A 26651-nucleotide genomic window follows, 5' to 3' on the forward strand; every position below is an offset into this window, starting at 1 on the left:
TTCACCGAAAACATAATAACAAATACACTGATGTCCAAAATTAAAGCAACAAATGGAAATGTGCAGTGCTGCATTTATTTTGCCACAGAACAGAATAAAAAAGTGACAGTAAAGTAGGAACAATGTAAGAAATACAGAATGTAAACAACTGCAACATGCATAATGATGGACAAAAAAGTTCTGCATTTTTTTCAAGTTAACTGATTTACACACATTCCGCCAGCTGGTTAATGTGTTCAGTATGCGATATGATCACATCTGGTAGCAATACAGATCTGATGATGACTGGGTATGCAGTGAATGATGTCATCAATCTCATGTTGATGCAATAACACCCATTCTTCCTGCAGAGCTGCTTGCAGGTCTTGGAGAGTGGTTGGTGGATGCTGACACAATTCAACCCATCTCCGTAATGCATGCTCTATGGGATTGAAATTGGGAGAAGGAGTAGGCCACATCGTGTATGCAGTGTCTTCTGTTTCCAACGATACACCAACCAACTGTATTCTGTGAGGTGGAGCATTATCATCCGTCAGTAAGAAAGCTGGGCCCACAGAACCTCACAACAGCTGCACGTGAGGTCCCAAGATCTTGTCACGATACCTGGCAGCAGTTAAATCATGCTGATTCACCCCTACAATTTCATGGAGGGGTATGTGAGTGGTCAACATAATCCCTGCCCCCATCATTAGACTGAGCGCAAATTGTGACGCGTATAGCACATGAGAAGCGACACGACACTACAGCACGACGCGCGCGTTCCGCAAGTGTCCAACACATATTGAGACACGTACACGTATCTGCACATGCTGATTGACGATGCTTTGTGCTGACAGAAATGAAGCGTGTGCACACTGTAATATTTATCAAATGATTTTACCTTGCTTGTAGCTTTATATGTCAGCTTCGTGGTGGAGTGCCCATCATCTCGCTAATGGTCATACTTATTGTGATATACACATTTTAATAAGACGCTATGCAAAATTCGAAAAATAGACGTCGCTATGATTTCGTGTTTGGTGTGTTCTACACCATATGTTGCTGCGTATGAAATGTAGCTAACATGTTGAATTTTTGTTTAAACTTGAGAGGAGGTCTCTGTCTGCCTCCGATCTCGAGAAAATTGATCCTATGCAGCGTGCCCACTTTGAATCTCATGTCCACGAGAATGAAATACTCGCAACATCTCTCATATCTCCTTAACTGCAAGAGACATTGAAACAAAAATTTGGCGAATGATAGCACACAAGGAGGAGAGTATTTTGCCAATTCATAAACACAGGGAACTTTCTTATCTATGGCGATATATCAGTACTTACACTTCCCTTTTTATTTTATTTTTTCGCTCCAGTGACTGTAATTTTTTAAGAGTTACTGACAGCTACGGAAACAGGAGTTTCTTAGTATGAAAATAAACATGAAATTTCTTCTCTTATGTTACTGCAAATCGACACTATGAGGTTTTTCTTAAGCTATTGAGCTCTGTGATTGCCAATTATTTGTTTACCGAGTCACTCTGTTTCAGAATTCTGTCGCAATAGCTGTAGAGAGATGAGTTTGTGCAAATTACACTGTGTTTTGACAATGGAAGTAAAATTAAATGTGTCAACAAGAGAAATGTGGTCATTACTCATAAATGGTGATGCTTCTTCGAATGAGCAAAGGTTAACAACTTGTACAAAAATTAATTGCCAATTCTGTTGGAATTTTGGTTGAATCTCTGTAACCCATCATATTTTTAACACTGAAAGACTAGAATGGATTTTATCCCTTCTCTTGATCTGAGCAGTATTAAAATGATGATGACCATTCCTTCATGCGGAATGATAGGCACATGCCGGATGCTGGTTACTCACCTATGGCTTGCCAAACTGACAGTGTGTGATTGTGAATAAAATAGTTGTTACTGAGAAAAATAAACAATTGATCTATCGCACAACACAGTGCTCAGTGTATTGTCATCAGTGGAGGATAATGTGCGTAACAGGAATGCAGAAGCTAACCATGTGTGCCTTGTGAGCTGGAGTTCGAAAAACAGTCATGAAAGTAGATCTGCCTTTGTCAGAAGTACATTTCAACAAATTAAATATATCTAATCACTACCCTCTTTTAGGATATTCCTACTTTTGTGATAATATTGACCATTTTTTTCATTTGTATAATTAGTTTGTTAGTGCTGGTAATGTGCACACAAAAATTGAAATGCTTTTTCTCATCGTGGCGAGCCAATTAAAACATTGCTATTTGTGACTGCTTTTCGGCTGTTTCTAGCTTGCAGTAAAATGTGATGTCCACATGTACATAGTATAATGTCTCTTATTACATCCATATTCAAGTAAAGATAGTGAAACTTTCGTACTTCATTGGACACTTTACCAGAAGCACAAAGAGGTCATGTATGTGGAAATTACACCTTTTCGATTTTTTGCAATGGATTGTAGAGATATGTCAGCATAACAGGCAGCAATTAGATAACCTTGTTTTACTTTCCTGCTTTGCTCCTAAATCACATGATTTTATAATATTCCTCAGTTCCTTATTCACTGCCCTCAAAATGAATCGTCTGTCCCTTCTTACGATCTGAAAACATTGTGGAGGCAGAAGATATAATCCCAGTGGCTAATGGTCCCCCAGTTACTGAACTGAGCATTGTTCTTGATGAAAGAAGAAACAAAACAAAAGAACTGTAGAGATATTTGTAACTGAAAACTATTATGTTCTAACTAAATTAGGTGGAGCACTTAAATGACGAAAAACGAAACAGTACTCAGTGATAATAAAATTCAGTATACCATAAGGCTGTATTTTTCAGACGGGCAATACTTCCACTGCCCATATGTGCCATGCAAAAGTGAGCATTTGGCAGGATTGTCATCCCGCTCCCCTCCTCACCCCTCCCGCAGTGCTCGTGTGGCGCACGGCACGAGAAACTGTGCCACAACCACAAACCCATGCCACCCTGTGCAGGTGCATGTCTCGTCCCAATTTGCGTGGTCCCATTTGAACCTGTGAAGTTAAAAAAACATGCACTGCAGTGCGTCGCGCCACACGTGTTATACGCATCTCAATTTGCGCCTAGCCTTAAGGATTCTCCTCAGTACAAGTATCTTTCCACAATGTTTGGCTTCCTAAATTGTGTTCCCCATTCTCTCCAGATGCGAGTCTGTCGAGAATCGCTCTCCAGACCAAATCAGGACTCATCTGTGAAAAGATAATTGGCTCACTGTTTGACCATGCAGGTCGCATGTTGACGCCTCCTCTCCAGATGTTTCCTCCTGTGAAGACTCGTCAAGGTACACACACCACAGGTCTCCGACAATAAAGGCCGTTCTGCTGAAGCCTTCTGTACACCGTTTGCCTCAGTACAACACGTCCTGTTGATGCCAGTTGCTGTGTAGTACTAAGGTGGTACCATAGTGCCCCTACAGTCAAATAAAGGTGCCTTTCTATGATGTCACCTGTGGTCAGCCCTGCCCTGGTCTTGGGATACAGTTTTGGTCTCTATAAACTGTCACCACATCCGGGAAACAACAGAATGATTCACATTAATCCATTGGGCCACATAATTTTGTGACTGTTCTGCTTCCATTTTTCCTGTGGCCCTCCACTGCAGAGAGTTGTTAGGCATCTTCACTGCACTGTATGTTACTGTGTACACTGCAATTGTGCATATGGGACTACCCAGCGAACACTATCCCATTTGATAGGTGGCTGGTGTCTTCTTCATTGGCATGGTTGTCCGTTGATCGGGATGCCATCTTCCATCCAGAACACAATTGTATGGACATCTGCTGACAGTTTGTATGTTTATATCATGGATGAGACACAGTATGGTGAAACAGCAGTTTGTTGCTGTAACACGTAGTTTGTGGCTAACATAATATTACGGCACTTGGAGGAAATGGGAAAGTGCAGCAAGCGTAATATTACGTTGCGTCAGTTACAATTATTATACGTGGCATGGGAAGTATATTTATGACTCCTGCTAAGTGTTTGTGGTCTACAGACATTGTAGTCTCTGCATTGACCGATAGATGGCAGTAGTGGCTTCACTGCAAAAATTCTTCCTTACTGAAACCTATGTTATTGCTGTTTACTTTGTAGGCTTTACCTGAAGTTTGAGTTCTCTCTGTTTAGTGTGTTGTTGTGTAGATTTTGTGTACAAAATGTGTAGTGGAGAAGAGAAACATTGGAAGCAAATGATTTACGAAGTCCTTGATGAGTCTGCAGATAACGAAAATGGAGTATTTGATGACTATTCAGATTATACGTCATCTGAAAATAGTGGTAAGTCAAGATTTGTTTGAAGTTGAGTTGCTGCATACATTTATCAACTTCAAACAAATCAACAGATTTTGTAGTTATCAATTATTCTCCTGCAGATGTACCAGGAAACCTGTTCAGAATGGAAAGAGGTGTGAAGGTGTCTTTGATGGTGACTGGACCGATGCAGACGAAATTCCTTATGTAGCTATATACAAAGGCCCTCATGGTGTGACACATAATGGAGTACTTGATGAATCAAGTGAACCTTTAGATGTATTCTATTATGAGAAGGAAAGTTGCTACTCATCATATAGTGGAGATGCTGAGTACATTATTTAGATGTATTCTTTTGTTTCTTTGACAGTGCTCTAATAACACCTATGAAGGAACAAACAAATTGTTATGCCAGGCAAAAACTTGCAAAGTTGAGGTCTGTGAATAAGCTTCTGCCTAATTCAAGGTTCAAACAATGGAAAACTGTGACAAAAGCAGAAATGGAAAAAAATTGTTGCTATTTTTCTGCATATGACAATAAGTGAGAGAGGAGACATGAAGAGTCACTGGAGCACTGATCCTGTTGTCAGCTGTAATTTTTACCCCACTGTTTTTTCAAGGGAGAGATTTATAAATATAGTATCCATGTTTCACCGGAGTGACAACAAACAAGCAAAGAAGAAAGGTGAAAAAGGATATTGATGTCCTTTATATAGTTAGACCTCTCCTCATTTCAATAAGAGAAAAATTTCAAAGTATTTATCCAGAAGGAGCTGTAACAGTCAGTGAAGGAATTTGTCCCTTCAGGGGAAGGATAGGCTACAAGGTTTATATGTCCAGTAAACCAAATAAGTATGGTATGAAGCTATTGAAGCTGTATATCTTGGCTGAATCCAGAACAGTTTTTATATGGAATTTTGAAGTGTACCGTGGAAAAGATGAAGAACAAGATAACAGTGCTGCTAGTGTTGTGATGAGTTTGACCAGCAAGGTGCTGGGTAAAAGGCACCCTGTGTATGTCGACTGTTTGTACAGGAGTGTACAGTTGAGAATACTGGTATTGTCGGGACAGTAATGAAGAATGGGAAAGGACTGCCAAAAACATTAAAGGAGGCAAAGCTAAAAATAGGGGAATAAGTTTTCCGCTTCAAAGAGAACGCGCTTGCTATGCACTGGAAGGATAAGATGATGTTTGGATGACCAGAATGAGACACACAGCAACAATGCAGAGTATCACAACAAAAAAAATCAACAGAAAAAATTAAACTTTCAGCAATTCTTGATTATAATCAACACAATGCTTGGGTGGACCTATTTGACCAACTGTCATGTGGTGCTCTGGACCGAAAACAGTGAAGTGATGGGGGAAACTGGCTTTATACTGAATTGTAATGGCAGTATCAAAAGCCTACATACCGCACAATTATAACAAAGAAGAAACTAACAACAACAAATTTCATACAGATAATATATAAAAGATTGGTGTTGTAGAGCTTTTCTTGAGGCTCTGGAAAAGTTGCTTGACTCTCAAAAAAACACTTCCCTAATCATGTCACCATTCCAGAAGGAATGAAAAAAGGTCAGTGAAAAGGAAAAATTTTTAACAGGGAAGGCTGGGAGGAAGGACAACTCATTTGAGTGCACCAAATGTAATGTCAGGCTGTGTATCTCTCCTCGCTTCAAGTTGTACTGTACTGTGCTCCATTATGAACACTAATATGCACTTCTATCTTATGTTTTGTGTTGTAAATATGGTGTAAAAAAGAATTAAACAGAAAGATCACTTCTTTACTTATGTATGTCAGTACTGGAGTTCTTTTTCAGTTCCCCCCCTGCAATAAGTACTACTGAATCAAAATTTCACATGTGTATTTAGTTTTGACACTATCAGTACCAAAATTATTGTGTATAAAGTAGAATGTCCAATAAATCTAGCAATGTTTTGAAATGGCAACAACAGATTTTTATACTTACGTTATAAGTTCCACAAAAACAGAAATTTCTGCCAGTCCACAGGAAATAGAATAGAATCTTTATTGTCACACAACACATTATATACAATCATTTGATTGAAACATTCTTGACTCATCAATGAATCTTTCTATGCCTACCTAAGTATATCTAAAACAAGATACATTTAAATAAAGCATATGGATGCTCCCAGAAGCACATTACAACATAAAAAGATAATTACATGTTAGATTTCTTCCTTTTTCTTAAAATTTGCGCAGTGGTTTGAAATCATTCTTTTGAAGCATTTTTCATGTTTGTTTCTGTAGTTTATAAATGTGGATATACTTCAAAGACCACGTACTTCCATAAAAGTAATATATATGTTTACATCTAGATATAAATTAATAGAGGGAAACATTCCACGTGGGAAAAATATATCTAAAAACAAAGATGATGTGACTTACCAAACGAAAGCGCTGGCACGTCGATAGACACACAAACATACACACAAAATTCAAGCTTTCGCAACAAACTGTTGCCTCATCAGGAAAGAGGGAAGGAGAGGGAAAGACAAAAGGATGTGGGTTTTAAGGGAGAGGGTAAGGAGTCATTCCAATCCCGGGAGCGGAAAGACTTATCTTAGGGGGAAAAAAGGACGGGTATACACTCACACACACACACACATATCCATCCACACATATACAGACACAAGCGGACATATTTAAAGACCAATGTCTGCAGTGGTGGATTCTAGCTTGCAGCCCTTCAACTTGGAATGGATTTTATTGCTAAGCTTCAGAGCCATGTAATATGGAGTATTTTCAAATAATGTTAGTCTGTGGCGAGGTAACATGTAATCTTATTTGTTCCTTGTTTCATAAGCATGTGTAAAAGAATTTCCCTCAAAATGACACGGATTTTTTTAATTAAAAAAGAAGTGTTTCATATATAAATATGGAAGGAAGTGTCAGTATGTCAAGGGTTGCAAATAAAGGTATGCATGAGTATCTATTGTTTGTTCCAGTCATAGCTTCCTTTTTCAACTCCCCAGCATATTCAACAGTTTGTTTGGTCCTGAAGTGAAGTGTACAATTTGTGTTTTTGTTAAGTTTAGTTTCATAGCATAATTATTTATTCAATTTTCTAGTTCTTGAAGAGTCTGTTTTGTTTTCTGTGCTAATTCTTCAGTGTTTCTACAGCAGACTACTGCTTTTGAGTCATCTGCATACAGAACAGTGTCTGAAGTTACCTTACCTAGCATGTCATTTATATAATACAGAAATAGTAATGGGTGTAGTATGGACCCCTGGGGTACACCAGCTTGTGTTTCCTTCCAGCTAGAGCAAGCTGTCTCGCCCCCTTATGTTTCCTATTTTTGAGATATTACTTGAACCAATCCAAAGATTTTTCATGGAAGCCATTAAGAAGCTAATTTTAGGAGCAGCTGCTAATGGTTTACCATGTCAAATGCCTTACTGAGGTCACAGAAGATACCGGATACACTCTCCTTGTTATCGAGGCATTTGCTTATTTTAGTGATTAGTTCATTAATAGTGTGCACAGTGCTTTGGCCCTTCCTTAGTCCATACTTATTATTAAGAATAATGTTATGTTTTTGTTATATTTTTCTAGTTGGTTGCTCACTACTCGCTCAGATATTTTAGAAATAATTGCTAGTATTGATACTGGGTGAAAATTTCCCATCTCCTCTTGTCTGCCCTTTTCGTGGAAAGGCCGAACTTCCACATACTTCAGCCTACCTGGAAAGCAGCCCTCATCAAATGATTGATTTATTATGTGACAGAATTGGGATGCAATATTATCACATTCTGCCATTATTATTTTTGTTGGGACTTCATCACATCGCCAATGATTTCAGATTTTTTAGGGATTTCATAATGTTAGTCGCCTCATAGCGGGATACATGAGTGAATTTGAATTCTACTGATATTTGCTGCATTGTATTGGGACTTGTGTGTGAAAAGTGAAACGTGGATGATAAATAGTTTGGACAAGAAGAGAATGGAAGCTTTAAAAATGTGGTGGTACAGAAGAATGCTGAAGATTAGGTGGGTAGATTACATAACTAATGAGGAGGTATTGAATAGAATTGGGGAGGAGAGAAATTTGTGTCACACCTTGACTAGAAGAAGGCATCGGTTGGTAGGACACGTTCTGAGGCATCAAGGGATCACCAGTTTAGTATTGGAGGGCAGCGTGGAGGGTAAAAATCATAGAGAGAGACCAAGAGATGAATACACTAAGCAGATTCAGAAAGATGTAAGTTGCAGTAGTTATTCAGAGATGAAGCAGCTTGCTCAGGATAGGGTAGTATGGAGAGCTGCATCAAACCAGTCTCTGGACTGAAGACGACGACGACAACAACAACAACAATGTGTAGAGGAGGGAGTTTGTCAATTTTGTTAGAATTTATGAAATATGTGTTGAGTTCTTCGCAAATATGTCTAGAATTTGTAACCATTTCCTCATCTATTTCTAATGTGTGATTAAAACTTTTTGTTTTTTTCTGCACCTATTTGACTCCTGACAATTTGCCATACAACTTTTGATTTATTTGTGGCATCTGATATGTATTTACTGTTTACCATTTGTATTGTGTGCTTGTGTTTCTACTCTACCAAATATTCTTTTGTATTTGTTTACATAGCTGACAAACTCTGCAACATGGTTGTTCTTTGCTTGCATGTGCAGTTTACTCTTTCTAATACTAGAGATCCTGATGCCTTCAGTTATCCGTGAGTTCTTTTTCCAGTTTTTGTCATGTGGTGTTATGAAGGGAAATCATTCATTGAAAACATTCATGAAATCTGATACAAAAGCAATGTAGTTTGTGTTTACTAAGTACCGCTTGCTGAAAGACCAAGATGTTTCATTTAGTCTTGAGACAAATGTATTCACATTGTCTTGGCTAAAGTTCCTGACTCGTTTCACTGTTACAGTTTTATCTAAATTTGGCAATGGGATAAAAAGGGCTGAATGGTCAGATTATATCTAATTCTAAGATGAACTATATTATCTATACATGTTGCAGAAGATGCCATTATTGTAGTGTACTCAATAAAGTTTAATATTAAGCCATTTTTAGATAACATGTCCTTCATAGAAATGGCAAACCTGTCATCAGCTCTTACATTTCTGTTGAAGTCAGCACAAATGATGACATTTTTACATAACTTTTCTACCTGCAATCTATACAGCGAGGTTTCAAATTTTGTCTAAAAATGCACATGTAGAGGACTAGTCAGGGAAATGATATATACTAATAATTAATATGCCATATTTCAAGTAATTAAAAGTCTGCCTGACTTCAAAGCTTAGTGATTCTTCCACTAGAATGCACAATCCTTCAAAACCATTTTTCTACATAAACTCACTGCTAAATTGTAACCTGAAAGTGAGTTTATCAAGTTTATATTTTCACTTTTAAGCCAGCGCTCATTTAAGCATAAAACTTTTACAGAACATGTGTTCTCCAGAAATACTTCTGGTTCATACAATTTGTTCATCATTCCTACTGATAGACTGCCTATGTTAAGATGCATTATGAAATTATTACGAATTAAATCAAACAGAGAATCATTTAATTGGTCATAGAATGTGGCACCTGAGTGGGTCTTTAATTCTAAATTGCATACCATTATTTTGTGTCTCACGGACCAAATTCCATGGGAGTTGGTCCACTCTATTAGTTTCCCTGTGAAGGATCACCCAGCACAATAACAGACTTATTTCTACTTTTGTTGACAAGAGACATCTCTTCAAGAGCATTGCTTATGTTAGAAGATAGCATCCTTTTACTGTATTTGTTGAGATGCATTCCATGGTATGTGAAACAGGTTCTTTCATAGTTAGTAATGTCTATCGCCTTAACATTCACAAACTTGTCGCAGAAGTTTTTCAGCTTCAAATTAGTTAGTATAATTTATTTGTTAATGCACGACCAGTCTGGCAAGTCATACCTTAGTGACAATGTTGTTACGATGCCATTGGTGAAATACAGGAACTGCAGCACTTTAAACACCTTCGTGATAAAGGCACTGGCTTTGTTCCTGTAGATGTTATTAGCACCCGCTATGAGCACAGCACTATTAGTCCTTGTGAAATCAGAATATTCTTTGTTAACACTCATCGCTACGCTATCGAAATTTGCCCGCAGTTTTACAATGCCAGAAACTTGCACACTGTCATTCACATTGTTTGCCAATAATTCCGGAATATTTCATGTATTGCCAAATAGTTTCACTTCTTTATTTTTGGACCCTGTGTGTGTGTGTGTGTGTGTGTGTGTGTGTGTGTGTGTGTGTGTGTGTGTGTGTGTGTGTGTGCGCGCGCGCGCGCGCAATGACACAAGATTCTTCTGCATTCACCAGTATATTATAAGCTTGCTGAGGTAAATGTAAATGAATTGTCTGTCAACTTTACACGGGGTAGGAACAAACACACTTATGTATATTCTGAAAGTGCTTCATTAAAATTACATGGTTAATTATCTACTACTAGCAAAGGTAGACTGTTGACAGACCGTTATTATTGAAGTTGTGAGTCCCATATGTTCTGTGGTGGTTAACTGAGATTCCATTTGTGATTACCAAAATAATACTGTCTCTCAGTTCCAACATGGCTGAATACACGTTTTCTTTCTTTTTTTTGTTTTCCTTTTTGTCTGCTCGTATTACAAGAACTTTTCAGAGTTCAGATTATTGTTCACTAGTTGCACATGAGTTTATAATAGGTCACACTTGTATCCAATTAATACCACATTGAAATCACATTCGGCACTTAATAGCAGTGCCACAGTTAGAGCACTGCAAACTTCTGTTCACACAACATAACCAGTGACTCACTCGTAAACTCCAGATCCACAGTGAGCAACGAAGCTAAAACTGTGGCGGCAGCGCCCGACTGCATTCAGTAGAGTAGGCACATCACTTCAAATGCCCAAAGATAATTTTATGTTGGAATGAAAGTGTTCTTACACTACTCTTTTCTAATGCTGGTTAGTTTAATGAAATAAGTTTCAGATATACATTGATTTTGGGATTTCAGTCCATATTTATGACTGGTGAGGCTTTGAAGTGAGCCACGATATGTTGTGTAAAATTATCTTTGACAAACATGTTTTTCTTTGAGTTGTGCAGATCCTTGGAGTGTGGCACGAGCCAGTTGGTTCATTGTCATTGGTATGTGCTAACATATTGCACATGTGCTTGAATAAAATACTGCCAATCTCTTTTACAACTAACGTGAGTGTTATTCCTTGGTACCTACCCATCCAGAATTCCTACAAACATATTTCACCATTTTTGAACTGAAGCTTTATTAATCACGTTTCATTAACTTACGTTATCTGTCTGCAAATTTTGATAGGGTGAACTTTTTTGCATTCAATAACCAAATAATCTATGCACCTCTCACTTGGTGTGATTATAAATTTTGTCATGCATTTCAAAATTGCACAAAGAAACAGTTAATGACTGTTCCTGTTCACTGTTAGCATCATTCGGGCACCAAGGAATATCTGTGACACAGCAGCAGGGATGGTGGAAGAATTGCATCTTTCTCAGCTCAGTATGTTCTTTACTTTTAGAATGATATTCAGTTTTCAGGCAGTGAGTGGTTGACAGGCACAGAAACTGGACTGAATATTTGCTACTGTCCTATAGAGTGAAACAATTTTGTTATGTTAATGCAGAAAATGCCCCACCGAAAGAGAAATGTGATCTTTAACTGTAACCTTTTATTAACAAATACAACTTGATATGACAAGGTTAAGAAAATAGTATACATTGTCAACTCAGGGTGTTAACACTTTGGAGACTAGCCACTTAGAAGAATATTGGGCCTAGAAAACCAGCCATTTATGCCGTTATTTAAAATGTCACTGTCACGTATGTAATTGATGGATCTTCAAGGGTAATACATAAAGAAAAGGCCAAGCTTCAAGATTTATTTTTACCTATTGAGCTTCCAAAATTTCTTTTTCGCTCAACAAACATGACGTATTTGTAGCAGAATCAAAATGTGTGTAAAATGTGTAAAAACTGCAAAACCTAATGAGTACACACAAGAAATTATGTCAGTGTGATTATATTGGCAACAGCAGCTGTTATATTCATGACTGTTTCTTTGGAAATAATTCTAGAAATTGACAACAGAAAGCAGCACTAATTGAGGAGCAGGTGGCGAGAAATCCATAAATTGTTCTCATACAAAATAAATCCAGTTTTCGAGTGATAGGTGGCTCACACATTGAGAAAGTTGCAGCCTTATTTCTACTCAGGTGTGCTCTTTTTTTTAACAGTAAGTTGCAGCCTGAGCTATGCTCAGGCTTGGTCTCCAAAATGTTGAACTGCATTAGTTTCAACATTTACTAACAAATGTGTGTATATTTGAAGGAACTGTGCATTATTATGCAGCTAAAAAAGGTTACATGTTTTCATGTAAATACAGGTAACCTGTCTACTGTCGTCATCAGTATCAAAAAGCAGGTTTGTAAGTTGTCACTTCTCAATTCAGATATTCATTTTAAACTTGGCTGAATCGAAGACTGAAAACGACTGTGCTCGTAAAATACCACTTGTACTATTTCGACTGGCTGTATACTGTAATTGTGAAATGCTGTGCTGGTCAGTGATTTTTGTAGTAGAATGCTAAATGTTGTATATATAAATTTATTTTATTTTTTATTTATTTATTTACTTATTTATTTATTGTGACAGAGGGATGTAGCAGAGCTGCTTCAGTAGAAATTAATGTTTTTCTATTTTTCCATTTCATCTTTCTAACTTACGCTGATTGATTTATGGTTTGGAAATTGCTTTTAAATTTATAAGTACTATAGATGCTCAACTGAAAGTTAAAAAAGCTGACAGATGGTCACAAAGTGATGAAGGGACTTTTCACTTGTGTGTCACAGGTGTACTGGGCTGCAGCCGTGCATTTGTACACTCCGCTACCATTCAGGCCGGGCAAAGGCAGCCTGGGGGACCTGTTTCGCACACACGTATTCTTCAATTGTGGGAATATCGGAAACTTCAGGTTCAGTAAGTAACAGTACTGCAATCATTTCACTTTGGAGTTTTGTTTTTAGACAAATATCGAGATGAGCTTAACTTGAGAGACCACCCACATGAGCAGCTATCACTTGTCAACTTATAAGTTGTTTATTTTTATAACTTTTATATCTTTAAAATGTGTAAAAAAAATGCACGTGATACTTCATAATGCGGTTTAGTGTAAAATTATCATCAATATAATTCTCCTTCTCCAGTGAAAAAAATTCTAATTGTACACCTTATGTAGAGGAGTCATTGAGTAGCAGACGTGTACTTTTAAAAAAGACTGTTGGACATATTAGCTGTCATAATAAGTATTTCATTAGATGTAGAAAAAATGAAACACTCAAAAATATGGTCATAATTCTGATAGTACAAAGTTATGACTTTCTGAATTTACAGCTTTTAAAACTTTGTCCACATTGGTTGTAACTTGCTCTGCCCCTCTGGAGCAAGATGCAAGAGTGCCAAATATGCACATAGGTGTGAGTAAGAAGTTTGTGAAATACTGTTTTGACATTGGGAACATGCTTTTTTCACTGTGTGAAAATGTGCAGTTTCTTGCCTGCAGCTGGCATTTCAACTCTGTTTCCTTTGAACATTTTTATGTTGCGATTCACAAATGCAGCACAAGTGAATGAAATGAATGAATGTGTCATTAAAGAAGTAGCCTGGTGCTGTTTAGTGATTAACATTGCTGTTATGTATTATTTTATTTGTATTTTAGAACTGACACTGTTAAAATGTATTACATTTCCAGGAGAGGCACTATTCTTCAACATGATTGGCAAAATTAAATTGTAAATCGAAAATCATTAACTTAATTTCGTAATAATTTGTCAGTTGCTTATGTTTTTTCATTTTTATTCTGAGTCATATATATAGCTGTTGAATGTCAGTATGAGATTATTTTTTAAATAATATTTTGTATATGTGTAGCCCCCAGGGGCTCAGCATTCATTTGCTGGGTATGGGCTTGGCGACCACGGGGTTCCTGAGCTGGGGACTGGTAAGCGCCGCCAGTCCCTTGTCACTGTAACCTCTGGGCATACTTCAGCGACCACCGTGCGGCGCGGCGGTGGAACGTTGTGTGCCTCAGGGAATGGGGATCTTGGCTTGACCGCCCGGATCGCGAGGATGGAATAAACCTCTATAAAAAAAACCTCAATCTCAAGGTGTGCTGCGCGCTGATGAGATGCATGGTTGTTGAGGTGGAACAGTCGATAGCGGGCAACCTCTGGGGAACCTGCCGTACCTCAGTTGTATAAGGCTTACCTAGGCACGCGGGGCTCTGTCTAGGTGGACTTCTAGTTCCCTAGCTGCTCGTGGGACCGCGATGGATCCTTCGAAATCCTCTTTTCTTCCTCCCAGCGGAAAGGGTGGGCCGCTGGAAGGTTCCAACACCCAGTCTCTTAAGAGGGCCCGTGCAGTCAGTCCCCCTGACTCCGGCGCTTCTTTAAAAAGTCCAGTCTTAGGTAACAGAATGCATTCTGGTAATCCGAATGTGTTTCTCATTGTGAAACGGAAGGAGGGTAGTTTTCAGAAGGTTTCGCCCTTCTATATACAAAACAGATTGGAGGGAATCTGTGGCTCCTTAAAATCGGTGAAGCGCTTACATAATGGGACCTTGCTAGTGGAAACTTCCACTTCCCAGCAAGCAACTAACCTCCAATCTGCTAAATGCCTTGGAGAGTATGCCATAGACACTGAACTGCACAGCACCTTGAACTACAGCAGAGGTGTTGTGACATGCCGGGATCTACTTGATATTCCCAAGGAAGAACTGCAACGTGAGTGGGCTCCAGAAGGTATCGTTGATGTCCAAAACATCATGAAGAGGGTTGATGGCACTCTTGTCAAATCCGACTCCTTTATTCTGACCTTCAGTAGCACAAAACTTCCTGAACATGTTAAAGCTGGCTTCCTTCGCCTTAGTGTGAGGCCTTATTTCCCGACCCAAATGCGCTGTTTTAAATGCCAGCGTTTTGGGCATACCACCTTAGGCTGTAAAGGCGAAGCGACTTGTGGAAACTGTGGTCAGGCTGCTCATGAAGGAGTTGGTTGCTCGTCTCCAGCTAAATGTATTAATTGCTCTGGCAACCACCCTGTGTGGAGTAGGGACTGCCGAATATTTTTAGAGGAACGCAAGGTCCAGGAAATAAAAACAACCAAGCGTATCCCCTACGGTGAGGCCAAGAAGATTTATAAGTCGATGCAACCTCCCACATTTGCTACATCTTTTGCATCCCTGGTACAGAAGCCTACTCCAAAAGTCGATGCCTCAACGCAGACTGAGGTGGTGAGTGTTGGCACTAACACCTGCAGCTGTCAGTGCACTTGCAACGCAGCCAGTGTTTCAGAGCCAGTAGCCCCTACGCGAACGGCAGACAAAGGTACAGTGGCGAACTTGGTCCAGCCCCTCGCGCCTCCAACAGCTGAGGTTGTTCCCAAGCCCAGTGCGCCAATTACCACTCCCACATCAGCTCCCCCAAAGTCCACCAAACCACAGAAAGCTCCTGTACACTAGCAACAGTGGGTCAAATCTCGTGGTAAACCATCTGACCATGCGGATGTTGTTTTACGCGAGGCTTCATCTGACTCTTCCCCAGAGTTGATGGAGTACGATGTATGTGTGGGGCAATCATCTCGTCCCATGCCTGCCCCTCCACCTGCTGCGGTCACCTCGCCCCGTCGGAGAGACAGGATGAAGGTGCTACCCCCATCATAGATGGCTCCCATACTTCAGTGGAACTTGCAAGGGTTCAGGACGCATGTGGAGGAACTTCGTCTACTATCGCAGGGTAGACCACTGTGTCTCTGTCTCCAGGAGACGTATTTCCATCCATCATACTCCCCTGAGATACGAGGCATACACTCCACAAAAAGAATGACCTGCGTGGAGAGAGAGCTAGAGGAGGCGTCGGTATTTTCGTGAGGACGGACTACCACTCCTCGCCTCTCTCACTTACGACGACTTTACAGGCCGTCGCTGTGTCCGTGCACGTGCGTCATCCATTGACTGTATGTTCACTTTACTTGCCCCCACATGATGCTCTTGATGAAGCGGCCCTCACCGATCTTCTTGCACAGCTCCCCCAGCCATTCATTATTTGTGGTGATTTTAATGCCCACAATGTGCTTTGAGGCTCTGCAATTACCTGCCCCAGGGGTAGAGCGATTGAGAGGCTTCTCCTGTCATCCTGTGCCTACTTGCTCAATGGAGGACAGAGTACTCATTTCTGCACGGCGACTGGGTCGTTCTCTGCCATTGATCTCTCGCTTTGCTCTTCAGCTCTTGCCGCCAGTGCTCACTGGGAAGTGGTTGCTGACTTGCACGGCAGTGATCATTTCCCAATCTGGATTCACCTGCCAGATGGCGTGGGGCCCGAAAGGAGACCACCACGATGGGTGCTCAGTGGAGCTGATTGGACACTTTATAGCCAGTTGGCCCAATTCGAACACTGTGCGAATGTTGAGGTGTGGGTGGATCGTATTACCAAAACGGTCCACCACGCCGCTGCAGCATCCATTCCACAGTCCACAGGCCACCGGAAGAGGCCACCTGTGCCTTGGTGGAGTGCCGAATGCCGCTCTGCAATCAGGACCAGGCGTGCGGCTCTGTGTCGGTTCAAGTGTCGGCCGACTGCTGAGAATCTTGCAGCCTTTCGGGTGGCGAGGGCAAGATGTCGCCGCATTATTCGTGAGAGCAAGAAGAGGTCGTGGCAGCAGTTCCTGAACACCATTAATCGTTCTACACGAAGTTCCATTGTATGGGAGACCATAAGGAGGATTTCTGGGAGAGGTGGGAGGTGCCCTATGGCTGCTGTAATGTGGAATGGTAATCTCCAAACGACCCCAAAAGATATTGCCCAGTCCCTGGCGGCTCATTTTGCAGCTATTACTGCAACCGCCAGTCAGAATCCAGCTTTCCAGCCCCACAGAGTGGCTGCTGAGAGGAGCAGTTTTGACTTCCGCTCACCCAATACGGAAGAGTACAACTGCCCGTTTTCCATGTGGGAACTGGATTCTGCATTGTGTGGGGCTCGTGATACATCCTCTGGTCAGGATAGAATCCACTATAGCATGCTGCGGCACCTCACAGGGAGAAATAAAGAAATCCTCCTCCGACTTTTTAATCTAGTTTGGATGTCTGGTCACTTCCCCGACTCGTGGCGTGAAGCAATTTTAATTCCTCTTTTAAAACCTGGGAAAGACCGCACGTGCCCGGGTAGTTACCGTAGTGTTGCCCTCACTAGCTGCGTGGGGAAGACCTTGGAGCGGATGGTCAACTGCCGCCTTGTCTGGATGTTAGAATCTAGACAACTCCTTAGTCACTTTCAGTGTGGGTTCAGGAGGTATCGCTCCACCTTTGATAACCTGGCCCTCCTGGAGGCGGCTATACAACAGGCTTTCCTGCGCCAGCATCACCTGTTGGGAATATTTTTTGACATTGAAAAGGCATACGACACTACTTGGAGGCATCTTATCATCAGGCAGCTCCACGAATGGGGTTTTCGTGGATGTCTTCCCAATTTTATTCGGTCCTTCCTGTCGCCACGTTATTTTCGGTACCGAGTCGGAGACGTACTGTCTAGTCGCTTTGAACAAGAGAACAGTGTCACTCAAGGTAGTGTTTTAAGTGTGACGGTCTTTGCTATTGCTATTAACAGTATTACGTCTGTTGTGAAAAGTCCTGTGCAGTGTTCCTTGTTTGTGGACGATTTCTCTGTATTTTGCTCTTCTTCAAGCCTTGCAACGATGACTCGTCAATTGCAACTCACTCTGCGACGTTTGGATGAATGGGCACAGCAGAGTGGTTTTAAGTCGGTGTGTGTTCTTTTTAACCGTTCTCGTTCCATTTTTGACTTGCCTGAGTTGAGGATGAGGGACACCGTTCTGAATTTTAAAGACACGGTGAAGTTTCTGGGCCTCACTTTTGATTCTAAGCTTACATGGCTGCCACACATTAAGGAACTGAAAAAACGGTCTCTTAAGGCGCTGTCTATTTTAAAATGTCTTAGTCACCACACATGGGGAGCAGACAGGACTTGTCTGCTCCGGTTTTACAGAGCCTTCGTGTGGTCCCGGCTTGATTATGGATGCACGGTGTATGGGTCTGCAAGACCCACTTATTTGAAGCTGTTGGATGTGGTGCACCATGAGGGGATTCGGTTGGCCACTGGGGCGTTCAGAACCAGCCCCATACCGAGCCTCTGTGCAGAGGCAGGTGAACCGCCACTTCACCTCCGGCGGCGTCTACTAATGGTGCGCCAGGCCTATCAAACATTATCCACACCATACACACCTGCATACCACACTGTTGCTCGGCCTCCACTGGAAAGGCTTTTTCGCAACCGGCAACGAGCAACAAGGTCCTATGGGATTCGTGCAAAGGATTGCCTTTTAGAGATGGGTGTGGCCGGTTTTAATGTTTCACGTCGAGGTTGGAGCAGATATCCACCTTGGCTCCTCCAGAGACCCACACTGATTTTCGATTTGGCAAATTTTAAGAACGACAGTACATCAGATTTTACTTTCAAATCTTTGTTTTTTAACATTTTAGACAGGCATCATGATTTTACAGTAGTCTACACTGATGGATCCCAACAGGGGGATCTTCTTGGCTGCTCAGTCGTGTTCCCCGACCGTGTCATCAGGATTCGCCTTCCCCAGGAATACACTGTTTTTTCCGCAGAACTTCACGCGGTCCTGAAAGCATTGGAGCAGATACGGTTTACTCGGGGCAAACACTTCCTAATTTGCTCTGACTCACTGAGCGCATTACAGTCACTGCAGAACCTGTACCCAGCGGAGAAGTTGGAACAGCTGATTTACGACCAACTGTACATCCTCCAACGACAGGGCAAGCAAGTGTCCTTTTGCTGGGTGCCAGGGCATGTGGGCATACGGGGAAATGAACAAGCTGACAGAGCTGCCAAGGACGCCTGCTGGTTACCGGATGTGACACAATGTTCTATTCGTTTGCAAGGTGTCGTTTCTGTGCTGCGGCGGAAGTATCTGCAATTGTGGGAGGAGGAATGGCTGGCGGTGAGGGAAAATAAGCTGCGGTTGGTGAAACCCACCGTCCAGCCGTGGTGTTCCTCCTGCCGGTCACCTAGGCGTGACGAAGTGACCCTTACACGTCTTCGCATAGGGCACTGTCCTCTTACGCATGCCTTCTTACTACGGCGAGAGGAACCCCCTCTGTGTGATGCCTGTGGTGTACGAATCACTGTACGCCACATTTTAGTTGAGTGTGATTTATATCGTTTTGTCAGGGCGGAAGTTAATATTAGTGGGGATCTGCCCTCGATTTTAGCCGATGACGAGGCGACTGTCAAGAAAGTTTTAAGGTACTGTGATGTTTCTGGGCTTCAGCGTAGAATTTTAGGTTGGAATTTTTAGTGTGTTGCCGAGTGGCTTACCACTCCTTTTTTATTCTTGTAATAGGCCAGTTCCAAACATGCGCTATGTCTTTCATTTTACCCCTTCCCCTCCGTTCTCTTGCAGTTCTCCTCATTCTGTGCTGCTTTCCTCTTTGCTACTGTTGACGTGCAAACTGCCTCTGTAGACTTTCACCTATAATTTTAATCCTATTTCTGCACTTGCTGCATTTTAGTGACACTCGTCCGTTGTTGTTTCCGTTCGGGCGCTAAAGACTACACTGTTGAGCGCCCATAACACCATATCCATCCATCCATGTATATGTGTACATGAGGTTGACATACTATGCAGTCATATCATTCATTACTTTTTGCATTGAATAACGTGTTCTGAAGTAAGATTTCAAAACGCAGTGGGCAGATGTGTCCATGTCCCCTCTTCTTACCTAGTCTTCAACATCACGTGAATATGAGGGCTCTGCTTATCATTCCACTGTACAGTACTTTGTGCTCTAGCATTAGATGACTGCAATGTGGTGGAGTGAGTGACAATCGGTATATGCAAAAATTTAAAAGCTGTACATTCAGAAGGTCATAACTGTGAACTATCAGAATTATGGCCCAAAGTTTTGCACGGGATCAATTTCTGGATCTTATATCTTGCAAGTAAATTTTTTTCTCCTTAAAATATGAGATCAAGATGGTGAAATTTCATTGTTAGGTAAGCAATGGTCTTTTGCAGGGTGGGTAGTAGGACACAGAAGTAGTCTAGGGTGGGGAGGGGAAGGGACAGCAGGGTAGGGATGGGGGATGATGCTAGTGCAGCCTGTGGGAGCACTTAGGGATGTGATGGGGACAGAGTAGTGGGCTGGCAGGTTTAGCATTGGGAGGCTGCCCTGGGGAGGGGAGAAAGGAAAAGGACTAAGCAATGCTGATGGGAGAGGAGGTCTATAGTGAAAGTTGGGGACAGGGAGGATTCTGGAACGAAGGCTGTGTTGCAGGGAGAGTTCCCACCTGTTCAGTTCAGAAAAGCTGATGTTGGTCGGAAGAATCCAGATGACACAGGCTGTGAAGCAGTCCTTGAAGTTCACCATATTGTCATAGGCAGCACACACTGCAACTGGATGGTCCAGTTATCTCTCAGCCACAGTTCAGCAGTGGCCATTTGTGTAGACAGACAGCAAGTTAGTGGCCATGTCTACTTAGAATGTGGCAAAGTGGTTTCAGTTGGTTGGTGGATCACGTGGCTGCTTTGACAGGTGGATCTGCATTTGATGGGGCGGGAAGTGCTTGTGGCAGGACTGGAGTGGGTGGTGATGAGAGGATGTACTAGTCAGGTCTTGCACTTTGGTCTGTTACAGGGGTATGAGTCATGGGGGAGGCTTATCAACACACAAACTAATAACAGATGCCCAAAATATTCTCCTGTTCCTTCTAAACATACATGCACTTACTGAATCATGTACTATTGCATCCACTCAAAGACTCCGACAGTTTGGAATGGTTTTTGAGGCATTCGTGACATGATGATGAAGAGTTTATATATCCAGGTGATCTGCTGCATAGCCTAATTATTTAAGGTGTCCCCAGAGATATTAATCGAAGGGATTGAGGGGGTAATGTGCAGGCCATGGAACAGATTTTCCATTACCTATCCGTCCGGCATATACCTGCCAGTGGATCTCAAACATTGAGATTGAAATGTGTTGGAGCAATGTCATGCTTGTATAGCATTTCTTCTTAATCTCAAGGGCACATCTTGTAGCAGTTCTTGGACGTTGTTCTGAGTGAAGTCCCTGTAAACAGCACCTGTAAGATGTGCTGGGAGAACATGTGGCCCTACCAGTCTGTCACCTACAATTTCAACCCACACATTAATGTTGAACCTATGTTGAAGTGTAACTTGTTGTAGATTTGTTATTCTGTCTTTTCCAAACATTGCCGGCCGGCCGAAGTGGCCGTGCGGTTAAAGGCGCTGCAGTCTGGAACCGCAAGACCGCTACGGTCGCAGGTTCGAATCCTGCCTCGGGCATGGATGTTTGTGATGTCCTTAGGTTAGTTAGGTTTAACTAGTTCTAAGTTCTAGGGGACTAATGACCTCAGCAGTTGAGTCCCATAGTGCTCAGAGCCATTTGAACCATTTGAACCAAACATTGCCACGTTGGTCAACAAAACTGAAGAGACACACAGGTCGGCAGTTTGTATGTGACAAACCATTGCCAAAAGATGTATGGTGGGTGACTGTCAGGTGTAAGGCCCTGCACATGTTGAAGATGATATGGGTACACAAGTTGCTCCTCAAGTATCTTCCTTGCTGGACTTGGAGGTGTACCACACGACAGGGTCACTTCTTCAACAGCCATTATAATGTGCTGTCCCTCATCGCATGGTCTTTATCAATCAGTAGCCTGTTGTGCTATAGATCCTTTTTAGGCAAGACGATGAAACACAGTGGCAAAGTGTGGATGACGATGCACTTTGGTTTGGAAGTTCTTTCTGCAGCCTCGTGCCTATTACCATTCGTATGGCGCTGCATAAAAGTTATGTCGCCTGATTACAAAATGAATAACCTGTCATGTTTTAACTGAGCACTTTCAGTTTAAGTTAATACTCTTTAGGACTCCATGAGTCAGACGGGTACATAGATAAGTGAAGTTGTTAGGTTGTTCTAGGAAAGCTGCTGAACATTAATTTTTATTAATAATTCAAAAACAAATAATTTTTGTACATACATTTTTGTGAACTTTTTCCCTTGTTTTGGTATAAGGAACCTGTCCTCAAAGTTTCTAAAAATATTTGTTGAAACACATTGTGTTTTGCCTCGGTTTGAGATTTGCTTTTGTAACTGAGAAGCACGATTAGTTACACGTGTGCATGTATCCCATTCTGTTGCTGCTTGTTCTTAACTATTCTGCCATCTCCACTGCTTTCTGTGTCTGTCACCGTTTGCCATTACAAGAAGCTGCACTTTCATGGAAGTTTGGAGATTTGGTGTGTTTGTGATTTAAAGTATCAGGATATGGGATATTTGTTAAAATCAACATTTGGGAGTGGTTGGTGGTGTAATACTTCAAAATGGGTATTTTTTTACTGTTTATGATAAGAGAAATAGCATATCTACCCACGTTAGTTTAGAGCCTTGTGTTAAAATAAATCTTATTTAACTTCTAAATTATGACACAGAATTGCTAGCGAGTACTTACACTTTCGGAAGGGGAAAGGTGAAGTAGTGCCGATAGGCACATGCAAAAGTAAGAGACATGTTACATAACTTTGGAACAAACAGTTCCTCCATAAAGGAGGAAGATCACTCCCTACATGTGTGTGTGTGAATGATGTGCCCTCCTTTTCAACATTTCAACATCTTTCATAAAACAAACAGCAGGTTTACATTCAAGCTGACAGAGTTGCAATGGCAAAAGCAGACATCGGGTAAGAAATGACTTCATTGGTCATATGCTGCATTTTGGATTTTATCCATCATCAGATATCCAGGAGTGATTACTGTACATAGATATGGGGCTGCAAGTTGTATATGAAACAGAAAATTCGCAGACTAGACTGTAATCTTTCTCAGTTAATGGTGTTAATGATATAAAAACAAAATATTTTTATCAGTCAGTCTCAGGACAATTTGACTGTGACATAGTTTTGATTTTTTTATCAAAGCGAGTGATTTTTGTTTCAGCGGAGGATTATCAGCGCAACTTCGAGCAGTTGGCAAACAACTTGAGATCAGCGTACGGACTCGGTGTAGCACTGAGGATAGGGCAGGTGGCTCGACTTGAGCTGAATTACTGCATACCAGTCCGCATTGCTGCTGGGGATCGACCGTGTTCTGGAGTGCAGTTTGGGGTCGGTGTAAATTTCTTGTAGAATATGATGTTGTTGTGACTCCTCTGTGGGGCATTGTTGCAGCAGTGCATGTACAAGCTCTTGAAATATAGTTTAGTTTCTGAGCTATGACTGGTGTTATACTTTATCCTGTGTTGAACTATTACAAATAAATTGTTACTCCATCAGTTCTTCACTTTCCTTCTGTCTGCAGTTCAACAGTTAGATTACTCTTATTGGTTTTAATTTTGATGTCTTTCTGTAACATCCTTTTGACACTTTTGCACTAACAGTTTCCATTTTTTCCAGTTGTTGACACATTTTGTGGTATGAGATTCAATCTGTTTTATATCCTTGCAGTGTAAGTGTCGTTTTCATGGCTTTGGATGTGTGTGTTAGCTGTTGTAGCTTTAGCTGCCCGGAGTGTGTGTTGATAGAATCATGATTGAAGGTACACAACGTAGTAGCGACGTCACAAGTTCTCTTCAATAGCAGGTAAATGATTTGTGATACACTCTTCACATATTTTCAGTAACAAACCATGAAAACGGAGACTCTTGAAACCTGCATTGTAATGTTGATGCTGCAGTGATAATGCCTTCTGTAGAGCACAATTAAACGGCTATAACACCTCTTTTTTTCAACCATTTATACTTTCCCTTTTTATAGGTAGTAACTAAGGAAGTGGTCTGCATGATCTATTTACTTCATGTATTTATTATAATCCAGGTTTTGGATTATGTGATCGGTTTTTCTACATGTTTTCTGTGTGGCAACTAAATTGGCATTATGTATGGTAGAAATTATTTGTATCATATTGGTCTTCGATGCTCTCCATAATTGTGCGAGAGGTTCACCCATTTGTTAATATTTAGTTTGAAACACATTTCATTTTGCAAATCTTTAACTTTGCCAGAAATCCTATGTTTTGTTGCAGTGATCCACAAACCCGAATTTTCTTTGTAAGCTTATGCTCCACAAATTCTAAATTGTTGTGGTAATTATCCATGTGTAGATAATTACTAGAGACCGGATTATATGCATTTGCATATTTGGATCCATTTCACCAGTTATTGCATATTTTAACTAAAAACCAGTGGCGATGCATAATTCTGCTCTATGTTTACGATATTTTAAAAATTTAGACGGGCACTCTCTAGCTCAATCTAGTTTTGATGTCTCACAGATTGGCCGTGACCTAGAACTGCATGCAATGGCTAATCAAGAGGCCACTGCCTAGTGAAATCATTACAGAAGAGGAGCAGGAACAGGAACAGGCAGACAGAGTCAATCCTCCTGCGCCAGCGTCACTGGCTAATCCCCTCCACTGTCATACCTTACGTGTCGGCAAAATTAAACTAAACTACACAAGCTTTTAGTCACATGTCCATTGTTTCAGTTTAGCTTTCTATTTACTTGTACACAGTTGAACGTGTTTACAACATGTAGTGTGTAACTTATGTGCCATGCTGGCAAGAAAAGAAAAGTCGTTTATGGATAGCTGACCATCCTGGAAGATGTACATATGACAAAATTGATTTATATTGTCGAGTTTGCAAAAAAAAAAAATAATGGTACGAGCAAAAAAAAAAAAAGTTTCAAATAGACCAGCATGTCAACACAAGTCTTCATATCGCAGGAAGGCAAAGAAGAAAGGACCCAAACAACAACAACTACTTCTGACAACAGCAAGTTGCAAGAGCGGGGATTTGTCCAAAGGTAACCAAAAAAGTCGGTTTAAAATGGATCTATGTGAAGCATTCATTGCAAGCAATATTCCTCTTTACAAACCAGAGACTGAAAATAGTGCTAGACAGTTGTAAGGTTCCTTTTCATTTAACACACGCTTGGTTTCACAAACTTACCGTATTTACTCGAATCTAAGCCGCACTCGAATCTAAGCTGCACCTGAAAAATGAGACTCGAAATCAAGGAAAAAAATTTTCCCCGAATCTAAGCCGCACCTGAAATTTGAGACTCGAAATTCAAGGGGAGAGAAAAGTTTTAGGCCGCATCTCCAAATCGAAACAAAGTTGGTCCATTGTAATATGAGACACAATTTAGGTTGTATGAATGACGATACAGCTACAGTAGTTTGGTTCGAGTCGTAAGCTTAGCAGTTAAGCTTTACCAGGTAGCCATTGCTATGCGTCAGGCGGTCCGTCTGTATTTATACGGGTACCCTTCCTTTTTCACTTGCTTCGTCTGGTTTGAATTGATTGCTTATTTTTCTTTGATCTGATAAGCGCCATTTTCTTTGTTATAGGTGTTTACGTCACTCTAAGCTGAAAATGCATTACTGTACTGTGTCATGCACTGTTTATCGCATTCTGATAGTGCCCGTTTAAGGCCTGTCGCCGCTCGCGGCATGGCTTGCTTTTGTGCACGCTACCGCCACTTACAACTTAAAAAGAGAGAGAGAGAGAGAGAGAGAGAGAGAGAGAGAGAGAGAGAGAGAGAGGAATCATCTCATTAGCTAAACAATGGCAAGAGACTGCTATTCGTTGTTACTTACACTGTTGCTTTCTTTGATAATGATCAACAAGAACCAAATAATAGAATGCGTATGATAGAAGATGTTCTGAATGAGAGTTTAGCGAAAATTTTTCTCTGTTTGAAATCTTTGCAGGTGCCTCTTTAGTACATTACATTCTGCACAGAAATTAGAGTCATCTTAGATTTAAAAATCTAGTCAATTGCTGTGCTTCATTCCTGACTGTATCACTATTAGGCATAAGAATAATATGAATATAAACGTGACATGATATGTATATTCTTCCGCGTTTGCTGCTGTCTCACTCTAGTTTCGTAGTTTATTAGGCAGACAGGATTTAAATGAGATAGCAGCAAACACGAAACAATACATGGCAAAATGATTATATTCGTATTATTATTATGGTGAAGAGAATACTGCATGTGATTCACAATTCATAAAAGTTCCTATTAGCAACCATCTCTTCTCACAGGTAGGAAAAAATTCAGAACGTAGAGTTGGCCATATTGACAAACATCCCAAACAGTCTTGCCAGTCGGATTTTCGTAGTACATTGAAATGCTGCTACATTCGAAGATAAACAAAACGGAATTTGTATTTACTTCATTGGATAATGTATGAAAATGCAGTGGTCGAAACTCGGGGCGGAGA

At 41.0% G+C, this 26651-nt stretch overlaps 1 protein-coding gene across 1 annotated transcript in view; it reads left to right on the top strand.

Annotated features, from left to right (window-relative positions):
• LOC126203560 (sorting and assembly machinery component 50 homolog B) overlaps positions 1–23635 on the top strand; it is a 113474-nt gene extending 89839 nt beyond the window's left edge. The window contains exons 9-10 of the mRNA XM_049937884.1: positions 13151–13277; positions 23361–23635. Of these exons, the coding sequence (XP_049793841.1) occupies positions 13151–13277; positions 23361–23548 (315 nt within the window). The 3' untranslated portion in view covers positions 23549–23635. The remainder of the gene's footprint in view (positions 1–13150; positions 13278–23360) is intronic.
• The last annotated feature ends 3016 nt before the right edge of the window (positions 23636–26651 follow it).

Source organism: Schistocerca nitens, chromosome 9 (genome assembly GCF_023898315.1).
Source record: "Schistocerca nitens isolate TAMUIC-IGC-003100 chromosome 9, iqSchNite1.1, whole genome shotgun sequence".
NCBI lineage: Eukaryota > Metazoa > Arthropoda > Insecta > Orthoptera > Acrididae > Schistocerca > Schistocerca nitens.